This window comes from Penicillium concentricum (genome assembly GCF_028827145.1).
Source record: "Penicillium concentricum strain IBT 3081 chromosome Unknown utg000004l_segment0_segment0, whole genome shotgun sequence".
Classification (NCBI taxonomy): domain Eukaryota; kingdom Fungi; phylum Ascomycota; class Eurotiomycetes; order Eurotiales; family Aspergillaceae; genus Penicillium; species Penicillium concentricum.
Window position 1 is genome coordinate 2,202,787 of NW_026622757.1, and position 24,926 is coordinate 2,227,712.

Sequence of the window (24,926 nt, forward strand, 5' to 3'; positions counted from 1 at the left end):
TCAACTGCTAGGATGCCCCCACGTCACATGCCGATCTCAATGAGCCGAAACAGGAAGCATACGCCCAACAAATATAAGATTGGGCCTATAAATTGAAAGAGCTGAAAGACTATCTTCGGAGTGCCGTGCCAAGTATTAAAATACATTAATACCCTTGGCGAAGAGAAAGCAGGCTTGTAAGTACCTCTTTTACCCGGTATACAGAGCGGCAAATGGGAATCGCAGGCCAAAGATCTATAAAGCACCTTCCATGTAGACATGTGATAGGACGGAGCAAGGTCTTCCGGGACAATGTCAATCTACATAGTACATTACATGTGTACAACGTACGGAGGAGGAAAAAAAGAGGTGCAACCGACGTACTCCGTAGCGAACCGAACACCCTTCTAACTAGAATTGCACTGGCTCGTGGGAAAATGTGCCAGGGATGAAGAGCAATCACAATCGTTCTCGTATTAGACCTGTCGAGCATATCCTAGCGCATGTTGGGGTACATGCACACAGAGGTACTAGTCGAGTTACATTGGCAATGATAAAAATGGAAACGTAGGGAAATGATGAACCTAGGAGGGGTTCATGGTGCCTTTTTCCGGGATCAGGGAAACTTCTCCGTAGGCGTAGGACAAGTGTGTTGCCTATTTGTATAATACATGTAGGATGCGTTGCGATAGGTATACATACCTTGGACTTGGGTGGAATACAGATGGAGGGATTGCCTGGGTATTGAGAAGCCCTATCGGTAGATGAGTGCGCTACAACATACATCGTACGCATAACACAATTGGTTCAGACTTTCCATGAATCAAAGGGTAAATAATCATTTTCGGTAAGATCGAAGCTGAGGGGCGACTGAATGTAGTTTGTTGGGGCGAGGGACAGATATTTGACATGTGATGAGAAAAAGGTACATGGACGGCCATAGCGGAATGTATGGCCGAGCAGGTACCGTGGGAATGTGATTACCTCACTCCCTTCCTTCCTGATTGGGACTAGTGGCACTGACACTTTTTCACGTGAAAGACGATACGATGCGAAAGTCCGACGTCTTTGGGGTTCATCTCTTTCTCTATGGATCTGTGACCCGCCATGGAACCCCCAAAAACCGCTAGGCCAAAACTACCTGCCGGAAGGGTAAACGCCACAGCTCTGACCTCGACCAATTCGTTCCCCTCCGCGCTTACAAGTAACCTCGCCCCATCACTTACGGCGCCTTGTCATAATGCCCATCCATCTGTGATGGATCTTGATAAAGAAGATCGATCTCGTCGAGCTGCCAGTGTATTATCGATGGATGATCTCGAAGCTGCGCAAGCCCTTGAGGGGCTTCGCTCCGGTATGTGATATGGCTCTGATATCCCGAACCAGCCCACTGAAAGTGTCGCAACTGCGGTGTCCGCTGGATTGGGATGCCTATGCGACGGACATTTAACTAATCTAATCAGATTTTGGACAATCGCCTCGAACAGCGCGACAATCCCTTCCAATCACTTCACCGGACCCACCACCGCCAGAGCCACTGTTGTCTCTGCTGACTTCCACCCATCCCCTTATCTCCTCTGCTATCAACGGCTCAGTTTCTGCGTACGCCACATCGAAATCGTACTCGCCGCGATTCAAGTCCGGTGCTGAGTTCATCGAGCGCAATATTGGATCACCTGTCGCAAACACCGTCGGTACAGTAGGCCGCAAGACTGGTGTCGAGAGCGGTCTTCGTTGGGCGCTGCAGCGACGAGATTCTACAAGCGAAGACCCAAAACACGCCAGCAAGCGACGAAAGATGGATGGGAATGTGTCACCGAGAACGATGAATGCGGAGAAGGGACCGGATGGCTCAGCTCACCCGCCGCGAACACGGAGCTCGTCCGATCTCTCTATGTCTGAATCGCTTCCCCCGTACGACGAAACAAGGTCTCCTCACTACGAAGAGAAACCAGGAAGACGTAATGAGGCGACATGGCAAAGCCGACTGGTTATCTCAACTTCCGGACTTGGAGTCGCCATGAGCGATGAATCGCTGCGAAGTCTACAATATTGCCTGACTTGGCTTCGATGGGCAAACGGTCGATTAGGCAAATCTATTATAGCACTACATAGTGCTGTCAACGAGTGGGAAGCCCACAAATCACAATCACAGTCGGATATCGAGGCAGGAGGCAGTGGCCAAGACAATGCCTCATTGCTTATCCAGCGCATCCAAGCTGTCAAGGCTGATGTGCTATCGACCTTGAAACAGGTAGTGGATGTGGTTTCCAAGTATGCAGGAGGCGCCCTGCCAGAAAATGCACGTCATCTAGTGCGTCGACACCTGACGTCTCTGCCGCACCGTTTCCAGGTTGCGTCCACATCGCAGCCCCCACCAGACTCGGCAGCTGCCTCCTCGGATGCCACAGTCAGTGCGCATCGCATTCTAGTGCTTGCCCAAGAGGGTTTAGATATGATGGCGCAGGTCAGCGGTGTCGTCAATGACACATTAGTCAGTGCTGAGCACTGGTGCGAGCGACTCGGCCGGAAACGACCCGAGAACGGAGCTTCATCCGACATGCCAGAGAAGCAGGGCGAATCTGCTTCCGACGCTCAACCGTATGGCATGGATATCAAGCAGTCTCTCCCAGAGAATGCGATTCAGGACGACGTCCCGATGTCCGGGATGGAGAAGGTATAACCTCGTCCAACAGCCTCTCGTCTCTCTTTCACATATTTTCAATTTCTGTCACTTCTTGCCTCTTATCTCGGCATTTCTCTTATGTCTTCCCCCCCCCCTTCCTCCTCTGAGGCCTTCTTTTCTTTTTCTCATGATTGATATCCTTTCTGCTAGCTTCATTCCATCTGGAGTGATAGGAAAACCCCTGGGAATTATGGTGTTTGTTTTTTTAAGCGTGCGATTATTGTTTTATTTTGGATGGGCTCAGCCATCCTACTATTATAGTTATGGATATTATGGTTTTCGGTATAGATATACGCAAGAGGCTGCGCGCTCATGCTGAATGAATGCAGGCTATTCATCAATTTACACTTGAATTTTTCAGGAGATCGTGTAAGCGATCCAAATCCTGCTAACCCCATGTTTCCTGATTTTTTCCCGGTTAACATGCCCAAGGCCGTCAATTATAACGTGTAAAGTCAAAAGAAAATACCAGAACGACGGCTAATAATCAGGCAATGTTTCACTGTTGACATAAAATGTATCATAGGTGCTGCTGAAGCCATTGAACTGAGTAGCAGTAGTACTTGTATATGCTAGGACTCGGTCAGTTCTATTGAAATTCCAAATATAAAATGACAGTACTCACCTCCCATGTTTTTGTATTTGAGCCAATCTCCAATCTTGACTTCAGAATCAAGCGCCACCTCGCGCACAACACAATCGGTGCTATCACATGTAGGTCCCCAGATCGAGTATCGATGACTTGGTACTTGAACAGCATCGTTTGTCTTCTCGCTTTCCCCTGATTTTGGTTTATTCAAGAAACCCCTGGTCTTCTTGCTGACCAAATAAGGAACCATGATCTCTTTCTCCATAATCACATTCATAAAATTTCCATATATGCCATCGTTTTGATAAAGCATGTCTGGAACACCAGATAAAGCAGCACTCCCAAGCTGACGGCGTCGTGAAATCACTCGACATACAAGAGTATACACACTACGAGCGAAAAACCGACCTGGCTCTGCGATCGTTGTGATACCAGCTGGGAATTCCGACCGAATTGCCTCTCGAATAATAGGGCCCATAGACTCGAAGCAATCGTCTTGAAATCCGCCGCCGATATCGAGAATCTTGGGGTGGAAACCTAGACGTTCAGCTTGTGAAAACGCCAGACGTGCATCTTTGATGCCCTTGCAAAATGATGCTGGGTTGGTAGCACCCGTCCCTAATAGGAATGTCAATAAACCCGACCAGCTAAAAGAAATCCGAAGTACCCAAGAGCTTACCAACATGAAAGCTAACACCAATCACATTCAGTCCAAGCTCCCAAGCTCTTGAAAGTAGCTCCTCGGTCGTATCCAACTGCGCGCCAAACTTTTCGCCCAGACAAATGAAAGCATCCTCGTCATTTGCATAGATACGAAGTAACAGCTGAGCTTCTGGCATGTGTGCTTTGATGGTATCCAATTCGTCGATGTTGTCAAATGTTGTTCGCAAGACGCCAACCTCGCGTGCAAACGCTACCGCGGCGGGTGCTTTGCATGGATTGGCGAAGAGAATCCGGGCTGGATCCACGCCGAGGTTAAGAACTGCACGCATCTCTTCAATGGAAGCGCAGTCAAAACCCGTCCCAAGTTCCGCAAGAACTTTGAGAAAGGTTGGGTCACAATTGCATTTCACCGCTGCGGAAGAATGTCAGTTTTCTACAAAATGACATCCAAAAACCAGGAATATTATAGAACAGGAATGTTATACCATAGTACGGTCGAATTCCGGGCATATTCTGGGTCCAACGACGATGCTGGCGAAATATCTGGCCCAAATCGGCAATGAAGAATGATTCATCGCCACCAACACGAGAGCGTTTAATTATATGGGCAATGTGACTCTCAATCGCGAGATCAACTAGCTCATCTGGTGGGAGGTTTCGATATCCGGTGGCATGTATAACTTTGCCAATGTTCACGGCCTCACGAGCAGGGAGAAGAGCCATGATGGTGGAGAGTAGTCGATCGAGAACTGGGGAAAATGGAGAGTTCTGTAACTGAAACAACATTGCAAAATATATGTAGGACCATAATACAAAAGCCCTGAAGTATATGGATTCCTTTTTTAGCAAGATTCACTTTCCTCTTCGGCGATCGCCGTGCGAACCGATCGTTTAAAGAGACTTTGAGCATCGATCGATGATGCTAAAAGATGAAGAAAAGCCATTAAATGCACGCTTGCACGCAATTAAAACGCTGCATTACGTTGGATCTTACGGAAAGGAATAAGCAATAAGTCACACGGGATAAAGGCCTCACTTCTCCAGTTAAGTTGTGAGGGAGCCAATTATATCTTTATTGAGACAAATTGACGTGTGTTTTTTAGGGCTTTACGGGGGGAATGTATTGTGTGCATGAGCTGAAGACTCGCATCGACTAGTGACTAGATCGGCCGATTGAGCCAATTCTGCATGATTCGAAGCTAGTATGGAGTACTCCATATATAGCGTATGTGATCGGCTCAATAGTAGTTATTATGGAGATGGTGGCGTCGAGCTGGCGAAACTCGAGAGAACATCGTCGCACATGTACATCAAAGGTCATATCTACAAATATTTGAGTAGTGTGACCAGCATGTTGGCAATTAGAATAAGCTGAAATGCCGTGATATTCCCCGGGTTAAAAATATTGAATATGTCTCGGTGAAATGAAAAATGAAAGCATAGTACTTTTAGTACTTTGAGTACTTATATGTCATAGAAATTCAGTTCAAGTTTCAACATGCAGGAACTCAACTTTCAGATGTGATGCGCCGATCTTTTGAGGCGTAGCTGAAGCCCTAAAACGACCCCCCGTCTCCCATCTGGTTCGATCTCACTAGGGCCCTCGATCTTTGTATTTTTCGACTTTGTCGGGCAATTAGATTTGTTACACATTGGACCAGTTAGACTTGGGAGCTTAGGATTTACTATATTTGCTTCTTTGAAAATTAAGATATATACCTTGCGACAGGGAGAGTCAGCTCCCTGTAACATTGCCCCAGAGCTTCCTCCAGCCCCCGAAGATTTTAGTTTCACAGGAATTAAAGGAAATAGAATATTCGCAGGTTCAAATATTCAATAGTATGTATATGCTGTGCGATGTCTGAGTAAGAATTTATCTCCCAGACCTAAATATGGATGCATGTTGACAAAGCTATCTTATTTTTAAACCGAGCCAAAAAGAAATATTCCCAATGCCACCCATTCTCATTGGTTCAATTCATTGCAGGAACCTGCTGGGTCACGCAGTGAAGAACTCCACCAGTAAGGGGAATAGCGTTAGCATACACCTGCCGAATCTCCCGCTCAGGGAGCAACTGCTGAAACATCTCCAAAGCCTGTTGATCCCTTTCTCCATCACCGAATTTAGGGATTATCAGACCCCCGTTAACAAAATAGAAATTTACATAACTGGCCGAAAGTTCATCGTGTTCTGATTTGACCAAGCCTCGTGGGTCGGGTTCTTCAATAGTGTGGATCTGCAAGCGCCGACCCTTAGCGTCCGTCTCACGATCCAGAATCTCCCAGATCTCCATAGACAACTCCTTCCACAAGTCTGGCGCAATGGCATGTGGTTTAGAGTAAGCGATGACACCAGGGCGCACGAATCTTGCCTCAGCGTCCATATGCACATCGGTAATATCCACATCGCGCCGCCCCGGGAACCAAATCACTTTTTCGATCCCGAGCACTCGCTTCAGCTCCGTGTCGATCTCGCCCTTGGACAACCCTGGGTTGCGCATATCGCATACAATGCTACTCTCCGTGATAAGCAAGGTTCCCTCGCCGTCGGTAACGAGACCACCGCCCTCGGCGCGAATCGAAGTCTCGACCTGCGTAACGGGGCTAGGCTCGCAGTCGTGCTCGATTACCCACCGCGCGAAATCAGTGTTTTCCTGCAGTGCCCTTTCATTCATCACGGGCCATCGCTGACCCCAGCAAATTCCGTCGTCTTCGGGTTTCTTCCCACCCCATTCATTAAACCGGAAGTTGATTGCGAACCGTTGATTTGGGAATGCTCCTGTTGTGTCGCGTACGTAGACTGGGCCTGTGTCGCGCACCCAGCAGTGATTGATTGGACACGGAATGACAGATATTTTCGATGTATCTTTCACAAAAGTCTTGACTAAGGACTCGGCCAATTGGATGTCTTCGGGCCTCGCGTACAGTCGAACCGGTTCGAACTCAGTGATCGCCGCCGCTAGTTGAGCTAATTCATTGCACATAGCATCATACTGATCGGGGGGTAGGGAACATCGAGATGGTAACCCCATTATTGTGGCTTCATGGCACTCTGACTCTGCTGGGAAGACGTAGCTGCTTTGAACTTTGATGTCATCGCGGATATGAGAAGATTGGAGCAAGGTACGTGTGGTGGTATAAAGTTTCGACAGCAATTTTTGGGATCGCTCGAAAAGCTTCATGTTGATAGTCACCGGATCCTTCGCCCTTCTCATGTCAAGCTGGAGTTTCTCTTCTTCTTAAAGATGCAATTCGGTTGCCTTATCCCTCATCATTATCGTGCATTATCTACTGGTGTAACTATGAATACTTGAACGTTACTCACGATTGTCAAGTTGTGTTCTCGGTACGGAATGGTATTTCCCCATTAGATCACCGAGAGACAACATGGTTTTCGGGTTGATACAGAAAGGAACCAGCCGGGGAGATGTTTGAAGAGTAACGTACAACGAAAGCCCTCTATGTCAACACTACATACTCAAGTGATCTGATGGCTAAACTTCACCGGCAGTGATGTGAAAGATAACTAAATCTACCTGAGCTTACTTGTCATGTCCTCAAAATAAATGCGATAAAAGAAAAGGTTGTACTATACACAGCCTGACACATGCTACTCCGCCAGCAGGGGTTCACGTTCCATCTCTTCATCAGCAGACTCGGTCCAGGAGACTTCTTCCATAGGACCACTAAGCCATAACATAGGCATAGCAGTAACCGCAGAAAGAACTCCCAGCGCAAGAGTCATAATTTTCCAACCATATTTGAACTCCACAAACCCACCTACCATAGGTCCTAATGCCAAACCGCCAAAATGTGCCATATTCTCTAAACTAAAAGCTTGAGCCACAGCACCTCTACCCCCAAAGATCCCAGGGTCTCCAGCTTCCATATCATCCAGGACACGCTGCATCTCCACTATCAAGGCCGGCTCGCTCAAGTCGATGCACATTCCAACAAGACCCAGAATCACACAAAGAAGAGCTATGTGAGATGGTGAGTTTTCCTCGACGAAACGAAGACAAATCAGACTCGGGGATAGAATGGCAAAGCTTGCGAAGGTAATCACTCTCGATCCAAGCCGGTCAGATAAAAACCCTAGAAAGCAGGTCAGGATCATGCAATAAGGTATGGTGATATGATCTCGGCGTACCAAAAAATGGTTGGAAAATGGCCACTGAAGCACCTGGCAAGAATATCAGACCTGCGCCTAGAACATTCCACTGGAATGTGTTCTCCACGAAGATTGGGAGTGTCTATATAGGAGTGTCAGTGCAATTCCAACATAAAAGACTGCATTCCATACCGCATCGAATGCTGAGACCACAAGCGCCCCAACTATAACTGCCCAGAGGCTAATAAGAATCCGTGGCTGCTTTAAAAGCTTGCCCAGCGCAAAAGTACTCTTAGAAGTTTCCGTGACAATATGACCGTTACTGGTTATAGTCCCCATAGTTCCGTATGGTGGCTGCTCGGGAATATAACCATTTTCCTGACTTGGCCGCTCGCCATCAGTGAGACATAACCAATGTTCGGCAATCCTCTTTTCGACAACAGCGAGTCTAAACAACAAGTCAAGAGCAATGATCCCGAAAGCCATACCAAAAACGGCATAGAATCCTCCAACTTCGTAGACCAGTCCTCCCAGTAATGGACCAGACATAAACCCCAATGTCATGGCGGTGCCAAGATATCCAATCATTTGTCCAAGACTCGCTTTATCTACTGCATCTGTCACAATTGAAAGACCAGCTACCGATACCATGGCCGTTGCTGCGCCTTGGAGCACCCTGGCGATAATATACCATGTCACCGAGTGTGAAGCTGTAAAAATTACCATAGATGCAAATAGTAACACGAGTCCAGATAGATATGGGCCCTGGCGTGTTCCAGAGACGTCTAACAAGTATCCAAGTATCGGACAGCATGCAAGTGCCGAGACGGCTTCAGAGATCAGGAGGACGCTGTTCCAATACTCTCCTATCAAAAGAGACTGATATTAGTAAATGAGTATCTATCTTTGTAAAGCTTTCGTACTATCTTCAAATGCTACTCCAGCTCGTGAAACTAATGCCTGAGGCATGACAGGGACAATCTGCTGTGGTCAGGTAAGGATCATGGGTCTTGGTCAGAATATGTGTACCATAGCATAGAGAAAGAGATCCTATATAGAAATTTAATTAGCTGGAGCTTATATTGTTTAGATGCTAAGGGACCGGGGAAGATACCGTGAACATTGACAGAGAAATCGTCGTCACTATGAAGGATTGTGAGGACCTCAATGGCAACAGCCACGGTCGCTGGTCGCGAAGCTTCAAAAATGGCTTCGACCAAGTCATGATTGACCCGGTTCAAGAGGATCTGAGGATGAAAGTTGAGACAATTGAAAATTCAAATAGGTGGGCCCTGTTCTTCTTGTTTTTTTTTTTTTTTTTTCTATATGCAGTCCAAAATTCAATATGCATTAACCGTCGCGATTGGGTAAAGATTCTCGCTCAGAGGGACGATGTGTTTATAGCTGCAATCGGGTTTTGTGCTAGACGCTGTAAGGGAGATCCTCCGATGTTGATCTGTGATTTAGATATAAAAATGACGTTGCTACTTAAAATATAGACGAATAGGGGTGCCTACTATCATCAAATATTCGGTGAAGTCGCAGGAATGGAAATGGTCCAACAAATCAAAGCCAGGTCGGACAGATGTCTTCATAAATCTGTAGCAACTCTGTGAACCGCAATGACATAGCTTAGCTGAGAATTTGAGCTATATAGTATTTTCTTGCACGGGTACTCGAGTTAGTATTTATACGCTGAGCTAGGATAACTTGCATTCATGCCCAACAACCAGTATGCCTAATAGCCAAGGCCGTGAACTCCACCATTTTTAGCCATGAAAAATCTATCGTCAATTTCCCTCTAGTCCGACACTGTATTAAATCCTAGGTCTTAGATCACAACATGGCTCTCCTCTCCAACTCTTCCGCGCCCTCTCGTTTCTGACTTCTTTGCTGTCGTTTCCTGCGCGGTAAACCTGGGGCCCATATCTATAAAAGTCTGGCCCCAAGCTGTCACTTGGAATCAAATTATTTTCTGAGCTTCCTGGAATTTACCTTGTGTACTTCATCGCATTCAGATATACTATGACAAACCGTACAAACGAAATCGGAACTGGCGTATTGGCGGTAAGAGACTGCCATACACTTTCCCAGGATTAAAAATCCGAGCTTGGTTCGAAATCCTCCTCTACGCCCTTCTCAATCATCTCCTCGACCTCCTCCACGCAGTGACAAACAAAGTCCCTCACGGAGTTCCAGTGAGTGACTCCGCTCCAAGATGCGTGATACCAATACCGATACTCGCCGTCCTTGACTTCTACCCCCTCCTGCTTCCTACCCTCCTTCCAACACCTAGGAGGAATAATGAAATGACTGTATCCATCGCATACGGTGCTGGCCTCAAGTTGGATCATCTCGTACTCAAATTCTCCCATCTCCTCCTCGAAATGCATATAGCCAGGGTCTGCATTCTCACCTTCATCTATTCTGATCGATTGAATGCCCGACATACCACCTGCGAAGAAGTGCCAGCCGCCCAGGAATCTGGATGATCTAGTCAGTCATGAATTAAACGATATCGGCGTCCTTTCCGCAGGGTCATATGGTTTGCAGTACTTACCCGTTTGCCACTCGAACCATATCTTTTAAATCAGCGGGTAGTTGACCAACTTTTTCCTCTGCTGCCGCGATCTCCTCCTCCGTGGCAGGCTCGTACAGGAGATCCATGGGATGCGTTATTTCCATCTCCTGACACTCTTTGGGGTGGGCTTTCCATGTCCCCTCAGCAAGTCGATTTAACAACTCCCTCCATCCAACCTTAGATGGATGCAGTTCCCACTGTCTCCCATGCTCAGCCCGTAGCTCCAACGCAGCGGTTATCTCCCTCACCATCACCACTGCGTCCTCCTTGGGAATGAAGAAAGGATTGCTTTCCTTCCCACCACGAGCTAAGAGAGGCAAGACATCATAGATACCAGGCACCATCAAAAATTCCTCCAACGAGCCCCCATTAGGAAATGAATCCTGCCTTAGCCCTTGGCCAAGGATATCTGCTGCTGTTTGCATTTCGCCCAAGCGAATCGCGAGCTCGACAACCAACCGCCGATACAGTAAATACGACTGTCTTTTTGGCTTGTCGGGGCCCCGGCCACACACTTCCGCTGGTATATCCGGTGTTGAATAGAACTTTTGCGCTGCCTTGAGTGCTTCCCGTGCTAAATTGTCCGGCGGGTAAGTACACGGGGTGGTTGTTTTCGCGAGCAGTCGCACACACATCGCCAGCATGGCTGGGTCGTCCGTCTCGCGCCAGATAGAGGGATTCTCTGGCTCGGCGAGCCCAACGTGCTCCAACATCCATCCCGTACGGGTACATTCTCGGTATTTACCCCATTGCTGGTTGGATACCCAGGTTTCAGAGTTCTTCCCACCGGGAGCCAGTGCCCTCTTGGGTCGGGGGAAAGTCGATTGGTTCACAGTCCAAAAGATCTCTAGAGTGATACGAGTGTATACCCCGATGTCATCACCGTCGCTCCTGTCGGTGAAATTGAAATCTGTTACCAGTCTGTACACGGCCGAGGCAATCAGATGGGCCTCGGTGAGATGGTTGGACAGGATCAGGTATTCAGTTAGACGTAGGATTTCATCAACGGCGTTTGAGGGGTCTTCTTTGTCGAGGTAGGACTTGATTAACTTTGGGAGTGTTTCGATAGACATGTCGTGCGGAGAGCCCGGAATTTTCAAGGTATGTCAAAATCATGAGATAGTCTGAGACGCATAGATTGATTCTATCATGGAGGTGGTAGCTTTTATATTGAGCGATAAGTGAGCTAGGTTTTCTCCATGCCCAGGCCGCTGCCTGGTGCTGCCTAGTCCAACCTGATGCGGTTTAGCTCAGGAGCGATTGGGGAATATAAAAATGGGCTTGCCTTTGTTGCTCTTGTGTCTGCATTACAGGGACAAGTTGCATAGCATTTGATGCTCATTTTATGCTAGAGGCTTAAAGTTTCATCGGCCACCAGCATAATAAGTTACTGATGGCATGATTGGGCAAACGGAGGTTAACAGTATTCATATATTTGTCTCTACACTAGGGCAGCTTACCAGCCATGGAAACAAGCTTAAAAGGAAATAGAAGTATATGTATTAGGCGAGATATTCGGACTTTTATGAAATGGATCTCAATCCAAACAAACAAATGAACTAACAATTACAGAAACAAAATATACCACGTAGCTCCTATAACCTTGCTCTTGTGCAAAGCTGACTGACTTCAGATCATTAGTATTTGTTGTTCTTCTCTACCTATCACTTATATTTAGATCTAGAGCTTGGTAATAATTTGAGCCAAATCTCATAGACGGGGAGCATCTATCGCTTTGGGGGATTAATGGATAATGCTCAATGGTCATAAAATAAACAAGGAACAATTTAAAATTATTCCAATATTCGTGTTATGCTGTCAGGCTGTTGTGCTGTAGATATATTTCTGGAGGAAAATGCCAAAAACACAGATATTATTCCACCCATCTTCAACTCTTTATATAGCCCATGCTTACTTCAAGTACTAGAATGTAGTGCTTACTCCTATTATATTTTCAACAATATCGTTGACTATAGAACAGTTCGCCCGCGTCGGTGGATTATTCGTCCGCCACTAAACCATTTCCGACCTAGCATACGCCACTTGTGCTGAGCTTAGACTACACGGCCACACTTTCTATACTATAACCTCACTTGCTGTTTGCCTAAATCGGGGACGGATAGATTTCCAAGAGCCAATATCAGCCCACTGAAAGGATGGTATATCACAATCACTAGTATAAAGGATCTTTGAATCCTCGGGGTTCTGTCATCACTATCACAAACCATTTCAAGGTCTGCAATACAAGCAAACCCCAAGCTCTATCTACAATCTACAATCTACAATCTAAACCCTAAATTATACACACCAGCCAATCCGTGAAATGACGACCATCGCCTTTTTCGGAGCAACCGGCGGCTGCGCCAACGTCTGCCTGACCCACACCCTTCTCAACGGCTACAACGCCAGAGCCCTAGCCCGCACCCCCTCAAAACTCACAACGCTACTCCTCTCACAGCATGGCATAACAGAGGAAATTCTGTCTCGCCAGCTCGAGATAATTGAAGGAGATGCAACAGATGTGGAGAGCGTCACGAAAACACTCATCACAAACTCCAACAGCACACCCAATGGCGCTTGTACTCTCGTAACAAGCATAATTTCCGGCATAGGCGGCACACCGACAATTTCCTTTACTAAAGAAACAAAATGCGCAAATACTCAGATGCGCATGCCTGCGTTGCCACACATTGAGCTCTCAAACCCGCACATCACAGAAGAGACAACACGCGCGCTGTTGGCGGCGCTGACGCAGATTGCTTCTGAGCGGTTTGCCTCGCTCGAAGCATATCGTGCTGTTGCGCCAAGGGTCACTGTGATATCGACGACTGGGCATTTGCCTGGTAATAAAGATGTGCCGTTCTGGTTCAGGCCTATGTACTCTGTTCTCTTGCCGATCCCGCATGCGGATAAGTTGCAGATGGAGAAATTGCTTGATAAGGATGTTGAGTTGGGACATGCTGGTGTGCTTGCGGCTGGAGTTGTTGTTGTGAGACCTAGCTTTTTGACGGGGGATCATCTGGTTCCTGTTCGTGACGGGGAGGAAGGGGGCAAAGGGGCGGGATTGGAGAAAGTGAGGGCTGGGACGGAGAGTGATCCTGCTATTGGTTATACGATCTCACGGGCTCTAGTTGGTGAGTGGATATTTGAGGAGATTGTTAAGGGTGGAGGGAAATGGGTTGGGGAGAAGGTTACTATCACTACTTGACGGGCCTTCGTTTAATTTCATGGAATTCGTATCATTCTGCGAGGGATTGATGTTCATATTGTTCATATCTACGTTCCTTCTATTCCAAAATAACAAGCTAATGCAGCTAAAATCAAAACGCTACCGTAGGCCAGAAAACAAATCATAGAAAGCAGATGTCATCCCTATATGGGACCCAATGAAACTCCGTAGCTAGCATATAAAACCAACGAGCAAAAACAGTATTAATATCAGTTGGCAATCTGTACAAGTGGGGCAAATGAAAGGAACGCTTTGATCCAGCTGGACCAACGTTCCTAATGCCCGTGTCATGACGTTCGTAAGTGAGAGAATGGAAATTGCTGGAATCAGGTGCCGCCATACGGCTTCGGGCCGTCAATTTGAGCACTGGACCGCTCAATTTGGGCACTAGGCCGCTCAATTTGGGCACTGGACCGCTCGATCTGAGCACTGCGGCGCTCCTCCTTGACCTTCTTCTTTTCCATCTTCCTCATGGCTTCTTCGGTCAGCTCTTGGCGGAAGAGCCGCTCGACAACATCCTTCTTTCGGGTTCGTCGATCACCAATCATGATCATCACACCACCCGCGATGTTACAGGTGATGGAGCAGCAAAGGATAACCGTCGTCAGAGCGAATGGGCGCTTATTGTAGTCCTCCATACTCCAGGTACAGGCACCAAGAGCCATTTGGAGCAAAGAGTGACAGTCAAGAATGACGACAATAGCGATGAGTAAGCGTAGGGGGAAGGCGTGGTGGGTCATGGTTTCGTGTGGTTTATAGAAAGTATGCGACTTTGCAAATTTATTCTGGTGATGCATCAATCGCAACTGTTGGCGAGCATCGAGAACAGAAAATTCGTGTTCGTCTTCCTTCACGGTGTCACCGAACTCAACGTCAACGTCCTTCTCCGGCACCGACGGCAGATCGTTCTTGTCCTTGAGGCCTGGCAGGGCCCGCTTCCGACGAAGCTTCCAGGACAAGAATGTATAATGGGCAATGAAACTCATGTGATATGTATCGACAGCGCGGAAAGGAGCCAGTCCATCACCCATGATGGCGAACAGGGCAACCAAAACGTTATCTATGATATTGACAATATAATTTTGTTTTCCACCGACATTGATCCAACCTGAAGTGAATGTCAGTATACTAGCCAAAAAGCATCATTCCAGGAGATCTCACCAATCAAGAAAAGAACCCAGGCCAAACCGAACAGGGTGATCAAAGTTGCGTAGAGAGTTACAAGAAAACCGAGAGCTAGGCGAAATTAGTATCTGGCGAAGATGTTTTGGCGGGGAGTGTCACTCACGCTTCCGGACGTACTGCCTAAATCCTTTCATGGATCGTTTGAACTTAGATCGTCGAGAGTGAAGCATATGTCGAACGTGATCGTTGAGTTCGGCAAAATCTTCCCTGGTCCATCCTTCAAGCCCTTGCCCTTCTGGGAGAACGGCATACTTGGGTCCACGCAACACCGAGGACATACTCGAAAATGAATGAAGTTTTGCTAGAGTCGGCCGTTGTTTGGCCTTGTCCCCCTTGGAGGGTTCACCCTCGTCCGTTGTAGTTCCCTGTTCCTCATCTGAAGAATATTGTGGTCGTGAAATCGTATAGGTGGGCATGCGATTGATGAACCCACCGAGGTTCGGCACGAAGAGAGAGTTTTGGACATTGGTGAGAGTGGAAAGTGCAGAGACCTCAGGATCTAGATTTGGGTAAGTTAAAATCATGGATTTTGTATCACTCTTGGCACCAGTGCTTACCGATCACATCCAGCACATCGACGACGTGAGATCCATACTCGTTCTGTCGTTGCTCCTCCTGTGTGCTCAGAGTTGGTGCAGCTCCTGTCACTGTGCTTGCCCGGTTTCGAGTAAAGGCATTCAACGCAGCTTGGCTAGTTCGCCGAAGCCGACCCGCCGGTCGCGCTAGTGCGGGAGGGGCCTCGATTTGTTCCGGATCCAGTTGCCCAGAGTCGGAGTGAGTGTCTCGACCGGGCAATACTGCCGCTGGAGAGGTTGGTGCCGGACTTTGGTGTGAGGACTCCTCGGTCACAGGCTTCATTCGTATGGGAGTCGCCACTCGTGAGAGATCAGGAGGGGGAGATGACCATCGTCCCGGATTTGGCTCCGAATTACTGCGCCGCCGACCCGCTAGCCATGCTTCGTCCTCTTCATTGGGAGGAGGGGATCGGATAGGCCGCGGTTCGAATGGTTGACCTTGACCACCGGGTTGAGACGGTTGATTAACGTTGTCTAGTGAAGGGATAGATGGGAAGCGAGACAAGCGAATACTCGGTCGTCGCGCCCGTGAGTCGCCTTGAGTGCGCAACGGGGCAGGGCCTGCTGGCCTGACGGGGCCGGACTCTGTGGGTTGCCCTGTGGGTTGGGTCCCTTGAGGGTTCCCATTAGAGGCGTTATCCTCGACCGGGTCGATACGATCCATATTGCTGGAGCGACGAGTTCCGGGGGGGATAATATCACACAATCCAATTATGCCCAAGAACAAAAGGAAAATATAAGTAAACCAAGGACCTGAACTCCCCCTTTGTGATCCACATGGAAAACAGTCCCTGAACGTTCTGGATCTCTTGGGGTGTTTAAATCCAAGGATGACTCAGCCCTTCCCGAATCTTGTTTTTTTTTTCTTTTCCGCAGTGACGAGCTTAGTGGAGTTCACACGTCCATTGTCACGCTAAACCGTCGATCTTCATGTGCTTGCATTTAAAGGTCTCTTTTTTCTCTTTTCCTGTTAACGGAATCAAGGTTGAGAGTCAGACCTCCGATTGTGTACAGTGGCAAGTCCTGACTTCCTGGCCAATAAACTGCCCAAATTGGACTGTAGTTACCTAGTTATCAAGCTTTTACATGATGCCTGAGAATCAAGGTGTCTAGATACCTGACGCAGCGATGGCAATATGGGGACGTCATTAGAACCCATATGGATCTACATGCCTTATAAAATATCGTGGCGATAAACAGGCTTGTTTAGGAACTTACAACATAGGTTAACTCATTCCATGGTCATTCTGGGGAATTATTTAAACGTATTATTGTGAGATTGGTGATTACCGCTACATCGTACACTGGATGCCCATGTCAGCCCAATCGTGAAGGTTCCTATCAAAATATGTTTAAAACATATAACAAGGCAGGGATCTTTTAGCCGACTCTGCAATGTACAGCAAAGTGAATCTTTGTGCCCTCAGATCAGGCCGAAGCTGCCTGTGAAGCATTTTGACATTGAACTAGCCAATGTTTTCGAAACATAGCAGTACTCTAGGGTCGCAAACCAGGTAGATGAGGTAATTGCATACCTGACAGAAATGAGCCCAACGGAAATAAACTTGGTTCAGAATCCGGGCTCAAATTGAGCAAGGATTTCTTGTAAGACAACTGTGATATTGTGCAAGGAGACAATATACTAAGTGTCACCTGTGTAGCCCGGGAACAAGATTTCCAAGGTTAGTATCAGTTTGGTTGAATATCAAATTTAGTACAGAGTATTACTCCGTAGACAATTGTATACCCATGCTTACCATCTTCTACAATGTAAGATGAGTTCGAAGGCTTGTGAAGGCACCTGAAGTCACGGAGATATGAAGTGGAGATAACCGTAGAAGATCTCATTATTTATAGGATATGTCACACGGATATCATGCACATGTGTAGAGTCTGGTATGCAGTGTAGAAAGATATGAATAAAAATCAGAATAACAAAGTGAAACTATATAGAAACTAGGGGGAAAGTGGGTACAGATCATTGGCTCATAAGGTCTCCAGAATGACATCAGGCCAGCTGTTATGAGTCAGGCTTTCTAAGGCGGGGCTGGGGAAAGGTGTTGAAGGAACTCTCGGGAGCATTCGGGGTTGAGGCCCTAAGATTAGGGCGTCATTGGGGCTAATTGGGGGCTAGTTCGGGGCTAGTAGGGGGTTAATTAGGGAAGGCCCCCCCCAATGGGGTGATCGAAGGAAAGTACCCTCGATCGCCGAGCTCTCACTGGGCTAGTCCTACACCGCCTCTCCTTTCCCTTTCCATCTCCTTCTCCCATCCTCCTCCTCCCTCTCTTCAAGATCCAGTGCATCAAAAACTTCAATTCCATCTTCTCTTTTCAATTGGTATCTAGGGCACGAAGCTACCCTGCTCCTTCCCTCGCTCCACCTCCCGACAAGTCTCTTTCAGCTTTAGGCAAATAAACACCCGACACTTTTCATCCTTCAACATCTCAACCTTCAAGATGTCTGACGTCGCCGCACTTGCTGACTCCGTGGCTGCGACCACCCTGTCCGATAAGCCCGATACCAACGGTGCTACCCCTTCCACCCAGGCTGCCGATGCCGCGGCTGCCAGTGCAGATGAGGGTCGCCGTCTTTACATCGGCAACCTCGCATACGCGACCACTGAGGAGGAGCTCAAGGAGTTCTTCAAGGCCTACACCATGTGAGTTAACTCTTTTGTGAATCACATTCAAATAACCCCACCTTCAACAAACATTCATACATGTGAAACCATCATTTATGGGACCATTCTTCTGACACATTTCATCTCTTAGCGAGACCACCTCGATCCCGGTGAACCCCCGTACCAACCGCCCCGTTGGCTACGCATTTGTGGACATTGCTACTGCAGCTGAAGCTTCTGCCGCTATTGAGGCCCTCTCTGGCAAGGAGATTCTTCAGCGCAAGGTGTCCGTGCAGCTTGCCCGCAAGCCCGAGCCCGCTGAGGCCAAGGAAGGTGCTGCCAGTGGCGGCGAAGGCGCCGAGGGCCGCAAGCGTGCTGGTGGTCGCGGCCGTGGCCGTGGCCGTGCCCGCGGTCGTGGCGGCCGCACCGGCCGTAGCCGTGCTGTATGTGCCCAATCTCTTTCCCTACTTAAATCCGCGCACATCGACACTCTGAAATGGATGCTGACATTACCCAAGGCCCAGGATGGCCAGGAAGCCACCACCGAGGCTGTTGTCGGCGAAACCCCCCTTGCTGAGACCACAAACGACAAGGACACTGCCTCGAAGACCAGCGAGACCCGCGCCGCACGTCCCCAGAAGCAGCGCGGTCCTCCCGAGGATGGCATTCCCTCTAAGACTAAGGTCATGGTTGCCAACCTGCCGTACGACTTGACTGAGGACAAGGTGGGTTACATCTTTTTTCCCCGCTAATTCTCCGCCTAAGGTTACATTAACTGATGACTCTTTCCCCCTTTAGCTCAAGGAGATCTTCGCCGCCTACGAGCCCGTCTCTGCCAAGGTTGCCCTGCGTCCCATCCCCCGTTTCATGATCAAGAAGTTGCAGGCTCGCAACGAGCGCCGCAAGACCCGTGGGTTTGGTTTCGTCAACCTTGCCTCTGAGGCGCTCCAGGCCAAGGCTGTCAGCGAGATGAACGGCAAGGATATTGATGGTCGCGTCATCGCTGTGAAGGTTGCCATTGACAGCCCTGGTAAGGAAGACGATGATGTTAACGCTGTGACCGAGACCGAGGAGACTGCTGCTCCTGATTCTACTTCTGCCCCTGCCCCTGCGGCTGCGGCTGCTCCTGCTCCTGCTGCGCCTGCCCCTGCTCAGGAGAACGCTGCCCCTGCCGTCACCACCAAGGCTTAAATGCCAAACAAATTCCACTCGACCGAATGAGGTACTTGCTAATTGGCTTTGAGGTTGAGAAACAGAAGGGGAGGACTCAACGGAGGATCGTATTGATATGATCATGGCGGTCTGCAAACCACAGATCACCGTGAATATCTTAGCTACTCAACGATTACGGGGGAGATTGGGGAGAGGGGTTGGATTCATGACTTTTATCGGACAACATGGAGTGACCATGCAGGAGAGCCATCTTTGCTGATGTGCTTTTCGTCCTTAACGACTTTCTTTTTTTTTCTTCGCCTTCTGTATTGTACCTTAGCACACATTTACTAAATGATGACGATCTGCCACCCGGCATATTGGATTTAAAGAGTAGTCCCTCCAACACCTGTACAATGGACCTGTTTATAGTGGGTGTGTCCGATTTGGTTGGGGATGACGCGAAGTCCGACCCTTGCCGATCAGAGGCAAAACATAGAACTCACATTGTCTCACATCTCTTCAATTGAATTTTATTCTATCATTGAGCCAATTGCGTTAACGTTGTTCCTTCAATACCTTTCAGTCTTTCCGCAATATCAAAACGAGGAAAAGGGGTAAATCACCCAACGTCGCGGTGCCGAGTCGGTCAACCTTGCAACATCCTAGCTCCGTTATTGGGATTGCGTCTTCTCAAGTCCCACCGGTCGCCTTTGTATATTCATTATGTCTCGCATGTGGGAGGTCGACCCGGAAACGAGGACAAAGGTGTGCTACCAGATCAAATCCCGCGATGCGCCATGGTCACTGACACAGACATGTGCCACAGCTCCTCCAAATCTCCAAGACGAACGGAAATGACAGGTGCTGCGATTGCGGTGCCCCATCGCCTCAATGGGTATGCGTTACCTTCCCCCCTCTCGCCCATCGCCCTGATATTGTCTTCGCAAAGCATTATCACCACCGCACCTTACCCTAAACAACCCACATACACACCCCGCCAACCGCACACCCTGCTAACTCTTTGCCTGCAATGGGCACATTAACCAGGCCTCCCCGAAATTTGGAACCTTCATCTGCCTCAACTGCGCCGGCACGCATCGTGGGCTAGGTGTGCACATTTCTTTCGTCCGTTCCATCACTATGGACGCCTTCAAAAACGCCGAGATCCAACGCATGGAGCTGGGAGGCAATGATCCCTGGAAGTCCTTCTACGACGAACACCCAGTCACTCTCTCAGAAGGTCGTACATTCGAAGACTCGACTATCAAGGAACGATACGAAAGCGACCCGGGCGAGGAATGGAAGGAGCGGTTAGCGTGCAAAGTTGACGGTCGCGAGTACGTCCAAGGCCAGGAGAAGAAGAACAATACCTCGCGGTCGAGCACGCCCTTGAGCTTGGGCGGTGCTGCTGGCGCCGCGCGGGCTGGATCGCCTGCGGCGTCATCCATTCGCTCTGGTGACAGCCAACGGGCTGGTGTGTCCAGCAAGAAGGAGCAGAACGAGGCTTACTTTGCGAAGCTGGGCAATGATAATGCTGGTCGTGTCGATAACCTGCCGCCCTCACAGGGTGGAAAGTTTACTGGTTTCGGAGGGGGTCTACCTGCGGCCCCTGCAAGTGAGCGGCGCTCGTCACCCTTTGGGGGACTTGGTTGGGGTGGTGGCGGTGGTGGACAGCCCTTTGAAGATCTTCAGAAAGACCCAATGGGCACTATCACCAAAGGATTTGGGTGGTTCACGTCGACGGTTGGCAAGAGCGCAAAACAGGTTAATGATGCTTATCTCCAGCCAACAGCTAAACAGGTATGGAAGCGACCTCGCTTGAGAAGCTTTATAATGTTTACTTTCTTTCGGTGCAATTACTGACGTGAATACCCAGCTGGCCGAATCCGAATTCGCAGCCCAGGCCCGCGTCCATGCTTCGACATTAGGCCAGAACTTGCAAACGGGCGTTCGCGGCGCTGCTGACCACTTCAATAAGTTTGTTGAAGGGGAAGATCGAGGCGACGGACGCCGTAATCGCGTCGAGCCTGAGCGCCGAGAGTTCTGGGACGACTTCTCGTCAATGGGCGACCAAGACACATCTAGTCACCGCCGTAGCGCATCACAACGGTCTCAACGGTCTGATGTTGTTGGAACTGCTGCTATGCGCAAGGGTCCCACCGCCTCCTCGCTGGCTAACTCTACACCTGGTATGTCTGGTGCAGATGCCGGAGAGGGTAAGAATACAACGACCTCGGCGACGGGTAAGGGCAAGGATGAATGGGATGACAACTGGTAGCATATAAGCGCGTTGTTTTGCTCGATGTTATCTGTTTGTTTGTGGGCCGCTTTTATAGTGCCATGACTTTATGTCCCATGTTGTCTTTCCGTGTCTACATACTCTGCCCTCTATCTGCCCTACACATATACCTCGTTAGGATCTCACTCTTTGGAAAAGGGATGATCAGATGCATACTCCATCTACTTCATAATAAGTTGGCCTGGGGGCAATTGGGGAGGTGTGAGAAGTGGCCGAAAAGTAGAACAATATTGTACAGTGGTGGGATACTAGGAGATGTGATGATATACAAGAAAATTCCTAGCTGGATCCATGTTTAATGACTCGACGCCAAAGGGTCAGGAATCAAAATCCGCCCCTCAGCTCCGCAAGCACGACCTTCTGTCTCTGACCAGACATCTTCTCAAATCGATCAACACTCATGACAAAAGTACCCCGACCAGCAGTCAAGCTCCGCAAATGCTTGAGATACCCAACCATCTCCTTGAGCGGCACCTTTGCGATAATCGTGCGCGGCCGAGCCGCAGCAGCAGGAATCTCCGCGCCAACAGAAGGCGTCTCGAACGGGTCTGGCGGCGCATAAACGCGGCTGTGATCAATGGGCGGCGGCGCCTCTTCTTCAAGTGCGGATGCAGAAGTCCCCGACGCGTCGGTGCCTGACAGCGGTACCTCCTCATCGAGTGAGATGATATGTCCACCTCGTGAGGAAGAAATGTCGTGCACGACGGAGCCGAGACTCGCCTCGTCAACGCTGATAATCACATTCATCACTGGCTCCATCATCGCTGTTCCTGCGCCACACTGCACATCTTGCAGCGCCGCGGCGGTGGCTTGGCGTGCGGCAGATGAGAGGGCCGAGGCAGTTGTTTCGTTGCCGAAGAGATCGGCGGCCGGGTCGATAGTTAGTGTGACGCGTGTATTATGCATTGGGAGGGTGAATTGAGGCCCGCGGGCGAACGCTGCCATGGCTCCGTTTTGTAGCGCTGTGCGGAACGTGACGAGCTCCATACCTGGCGGGAGGAATGGGCTAGTTTCTTCTTCGTTACGAGAGGAACGATCAATTTGTAGACCGGGAGCGCGGATGATGATCTGATTGCCATCGTAGGTTTCGACGAGAAGGGTGTCTTGGTCTACCGTTTGGGACTCGAGGTCTTCGTCCAGTGGCTCCACAATCGCTGTGCAGCCTGCTTTACCCTTTCGCCCGGCGATCTCCTTGTCGAAGACCTTGTTAATTGGGTTTGAGGTGCCAAGTACGGATTCTCGGTAGCCGATCTCAATGCGACCCATTGAGGCCTTGGCTTTGAGGTCGTTGATTAGTCTATCACGGGCAATTTCAAGATGTAGTTCGCCCATGCCGCTTAGAAGCGTCTGGCCTGACTCTTCGTCCACATTGACGTGGAGACTGGGGTCTTCACGGAGGAGAAGGGCAAGTGATTCATGCATGCGCTTCTCTTCACTTAGGCTGTGCGGCTCGACGCTGGTGAAGAATACCGGAGGTGGAACAGCAATTGGTCGGAGTTGGAGACTGGTAAGCGGCTCCGGGGGAGTGGCTTTGTTCCCTGCGTGGGAAACAAGGGTATCGCCTGTCCGGGTTTGTTTGAGTCCGACTACGACTCCGATGTGACCGGCAGGGATCGAGTCCACTTCCACGGCATCATTGGCGTACATCTTCAGCAGACGCGGGGCGCGCTCAGAGAGCTGCAGGTTCGTGTTGTAGAGAAGGCTGTTGCGATCCAAGGAGCCGGAATATACCCGCACGTAGACTAGGACTCCGCGCTTTGCGTCGTTGACGACTTTGAATGCTAGTGCACAACTTTGAAGCTTGCTGATCGCATCTTTCGAGCTGGTCTGCAAGGCGACATTCTTTTTCTTTGGTTGCTTCCCTTTAGATTGCGAGGACGCCTTCTGGCTCTGTTCCACAATCAAGTCTCCTGACAGCAGGTCCCGAAGTCCTCCTTTGACACCGCCAATGCTCACCTCTGGGTCGGGAGCTTCGGGTGGACTGGGGAGAAGATTCACGATAGAATCCAGCAATGGCTGAACTCCCATATTCCTGAAACTGGCACCTGCAAATAGAGGGACAATCCGACTTGTCTGGTCCAACACGCATCGGCGCAAGCCCTCAATAATATCAGCCGGCGAGACGGCGAGATGATCTTCTTCACATTCAAAGAATTTCTCAACAATGTCTTCGTCGTGCTCACTAAGCAGCTCGACCAAGGCGATTCGTGCCCGCCGTAGCTCTGCAGCCAGGGCGGGCTCCTCTGCGTCTAGTTGTTGAAGGTCGGCCACTTTCACAGTGCGACCATCCTCGCCTTCCTTCCATCGTAGTCCTTGGAGATGGATTGCATCTGCTACCCCGATAAAAGAGCCGTTGCCTCCTTGGAACCACGGTATCTGGCAGACTGCTGGATAGACACCCAAGCGAGTACTGACTTCTCGCACTGTTCTACCAAATGCGGCTCCGTCACGATCTAATTTGTTCACATAAATGACTCGCGGAATGCGATATGTGCTTGCCTGGTTCCAAACTTTCTCCGTCTGCGCTTCGACGCCAGCAACACCATCTAATATACAGACGGCGCCGTCGAGGATGCGCAGAGACCGCATGACTTCGAATGTAAAGTCTGCGTGGCCAGGGGTATCAATCAAATTGATAGTATGCGGGTAAACAGACCGCGGATTCGGCTCATTCTGCGACCCAGCCTGGGGGCCTGTCGTTCCATCTACCTCGCCAGGAGGCCAATGGAAGGTAATGGCGGCCGACTGGATAGTGATACCGCGTGCGCGCTCGGCAGGAAGGAAATCAGTCACTGTCGAGCCTTCGTCCACATCACCAATGCGCCGTGTGAAGCCACTGTAGAACAACATACGCTCCGTAGTGGTAGTCTTGCCTGCATCGATATGGGCAATAATGCCGATGTTCCGAGTCCGGTCCAGAGCTTCATCCTGGCATGCAGATGTCGTGGAGAAGCGTTGGAGCTGTCTGTAATTGGACCGAAGGCCCTTGAGGGACGAGCATGTATTTTTGCACGTAGTATTGCTCTTATATAGATTGGAGCTCATACAGCGCACCCCAGAGGGAAAGCGCAACAACGGAGCCACGACCATTCCAAGGGGAAGCGCTCATGTAATATGGGAAAAAAGGTTAAGGAATTATGTTGAAGTTGGCATTGAGTGTATGTTATTATTGATACAATGGAAGAGCAATCTTGAACGCTCCAGAGCAAAGAAAATCGGACCGCAAAGCGGACTGGGGATCGCGAGGCTTGGCG

General features: G+C 49.3%; 10 protein-coding genes across 10 annotated transcripts; 4 read left to right on the forward strand and 6 right to left on the reverse strand.

The window, feature by feature from the left end:
• Positions 1-1,086: 1,086 nt before the first annotated feature.
• Positions 1,087-2,662, forward strand: N7517_009783 (putative clock controled protein (Ccg-8); the record flags this gene model as incomplete). Its single annotated transcript, XM_056727506.1, has 2 exons — positions 1,087-1,333; positions 1,443-2,662. The coding sequence occupies 2 exons, from the start codon at positions 1,087-1,089 to the stop codon at positions 2,660-2,662; spliced, it is 1,467 nt and encodes a 488-aa protein (XP_056576078.1).
• A 483-nt stretch (positions 2,663-3,145) lies between these two features.
• Positions 3,146-4,640, reverse strand: N7517_009784 (type III PLP-dependent enzyme; the record flags this gene model as incomplete). The annotated part of the gene is made up of 4 exons (XM_056727507.1): positions 3,146-3,237; positions 3,291-3,872; positions 3,934-4,329; positions 4,403-4,640. 4 exons carry the CDS (start codon positions 4,638-4,640, stop codon positions 3,146-3,148), a joined length of 1,308 nt encoding a protein of 435 aa, XP_056576079.1.
• A 1,250-nt stretch (positions 4,641-5,890) lies between these two features.
• On the reverse strand, positions 5,891-7,099 carry N7517_009785 (agmatine deiminase family protein; the record flags this gene model as incomplete). Its single annotated transcript, XM_056727508.1, has 1 exon — positions 5,891-7,099. The coding sequence occupies one exon, from the start codon at positions 7,097-7,099 to the stop codon at positions 5,891-5,893; it is 1,209 nt and encodes a 402-aa protein (XP_056576080.1).
• Positions 7,100-7,527: 428 nt separating this feature from the next.
• Positions 7,528-9,275, reverse strand: N7517_009786 (MFS transporter; the record flags this gene model as incomplete). The annotated part of the gene is made up of 5 exons (XM_056727509.1): positions 7,528-8,012; positions 8,068-8,170; positions 8,221-8,894; positions 8,952-9,012; positions 9,156-9,275. Coding segments are annotated over 5 exons (1,443 nt in total), but the record flags the coding sequence as incomplete, so codon positions are not given.
• An 849-nt stretch (positions 9,276-10,124) lies between these two features.
• Positions 10,125-11,682, reverse strand: N7517_009787 (uncharacterized protein; the record flags this gene model as incomplete). The annotated part of the gene is made up of 2 exons (XM_056727510.1): positions 10,125-10,512; positions 10,589-11,682. 2 exons carry the CDS (start codon positions 11,680-11,682, stop codon positions 10,125-10,127), a joined length of 1,482 nt encoding a protein of 493 aa, XP_056576082.1.
• A 1,250-nt stretch (positions 11,683-12,932) lies between these two features.
• On the forward strand, positions 12,933-13,817 carry N7517_009788 (uncharacterized protein; the record flags this gene model as incomplete). Its single annotated transcript, XM_056727511.1, has 1 exon — positions 12,933-13,817. The coding sequence occupies one exon, from the start codon at positions 12,933-12,935 to the stop codon at positions 13,815-13,817; it is 885 nt and encodes a 294-aa protein (XP_056576083.1).
• Positions 13,818-14,164: 347 nt separating this feature from the next.
• N7517_009789 (DUF2985 domain-containing protein) lies at positions 14,165-16,262 on the reverse strand (the record flags this gene model as incomplete). The annotated part of the gene is made up of 4 exons (XM_056727512.1): positions 14,165-14,946; positions 15,000-15,074; positions 15,127-15,522; positions 15,581-16,262. 4 exons carry the CDS (start codon positions 16,260-16,262, stop codon positions 14,165-14,167), a joined length of 1,935 nt encoding a protein of 644 aa, XP_056576084.1.
• Positions 16,263-18,054: 1,792 nt separating this feature from the next.
• On the forward strand, positions 18,055-19,409 carry N7517_009790 (Nucleotide-binding alpha-beta plait; the record flags this gene model as incomplete). The annotated part of the gene is made up of 3 exons (XM_056727513.1): positions 18,055-18,257; positions 18,370-18,943; positions 19,017-19,409. 3 exons carry the CDS (start codon positions 18,055-18,057, stop codon positions 19,407-19,409), a joined length of 1,170 nt encoding a protein of 389 aa, XP_056576085.1.
• A 630-nt stretch (positions 19,410-20,039) lies between these two features.
• N7517_009791 (GTPase-activating protein GCS1) lies at positions 20,040-21,651 on the forward strand (the record flags this gene model as incomplete). The annotated part of the gene is made up of 4 exons (XM_056727514.1): positions 20,040-20,138; positions 20,200-20,268; positions 20,421-21,173; positions 21,250-21,651. Coding segments are annotated over 4 exons (1,323 nt in total), but the record flags the coding sequence as incomplete, so codon positions are not given.
• A 345-nt stretch (positions 21,652-21,996) lies between these two features.
• On the reverse strand, positions 21,997-24,762 carry N7517_009792 (mitochondrial elongation factor MEF2; the record flags this gene model as incomplete). The annotated part of the gene is made up of 1 exon (XM_056727515.1): positions 21,997-24,762. One exon carries the CDS (start codon positions 24,760-24,762, stop codon positions 21,997-21,999), a length of 2,766 nt encoding a protein of 921 aa, XP_056576087.1.
• Between the last annotated feature and the right edge of the window lie 164 nt (positions 24,763-24,926).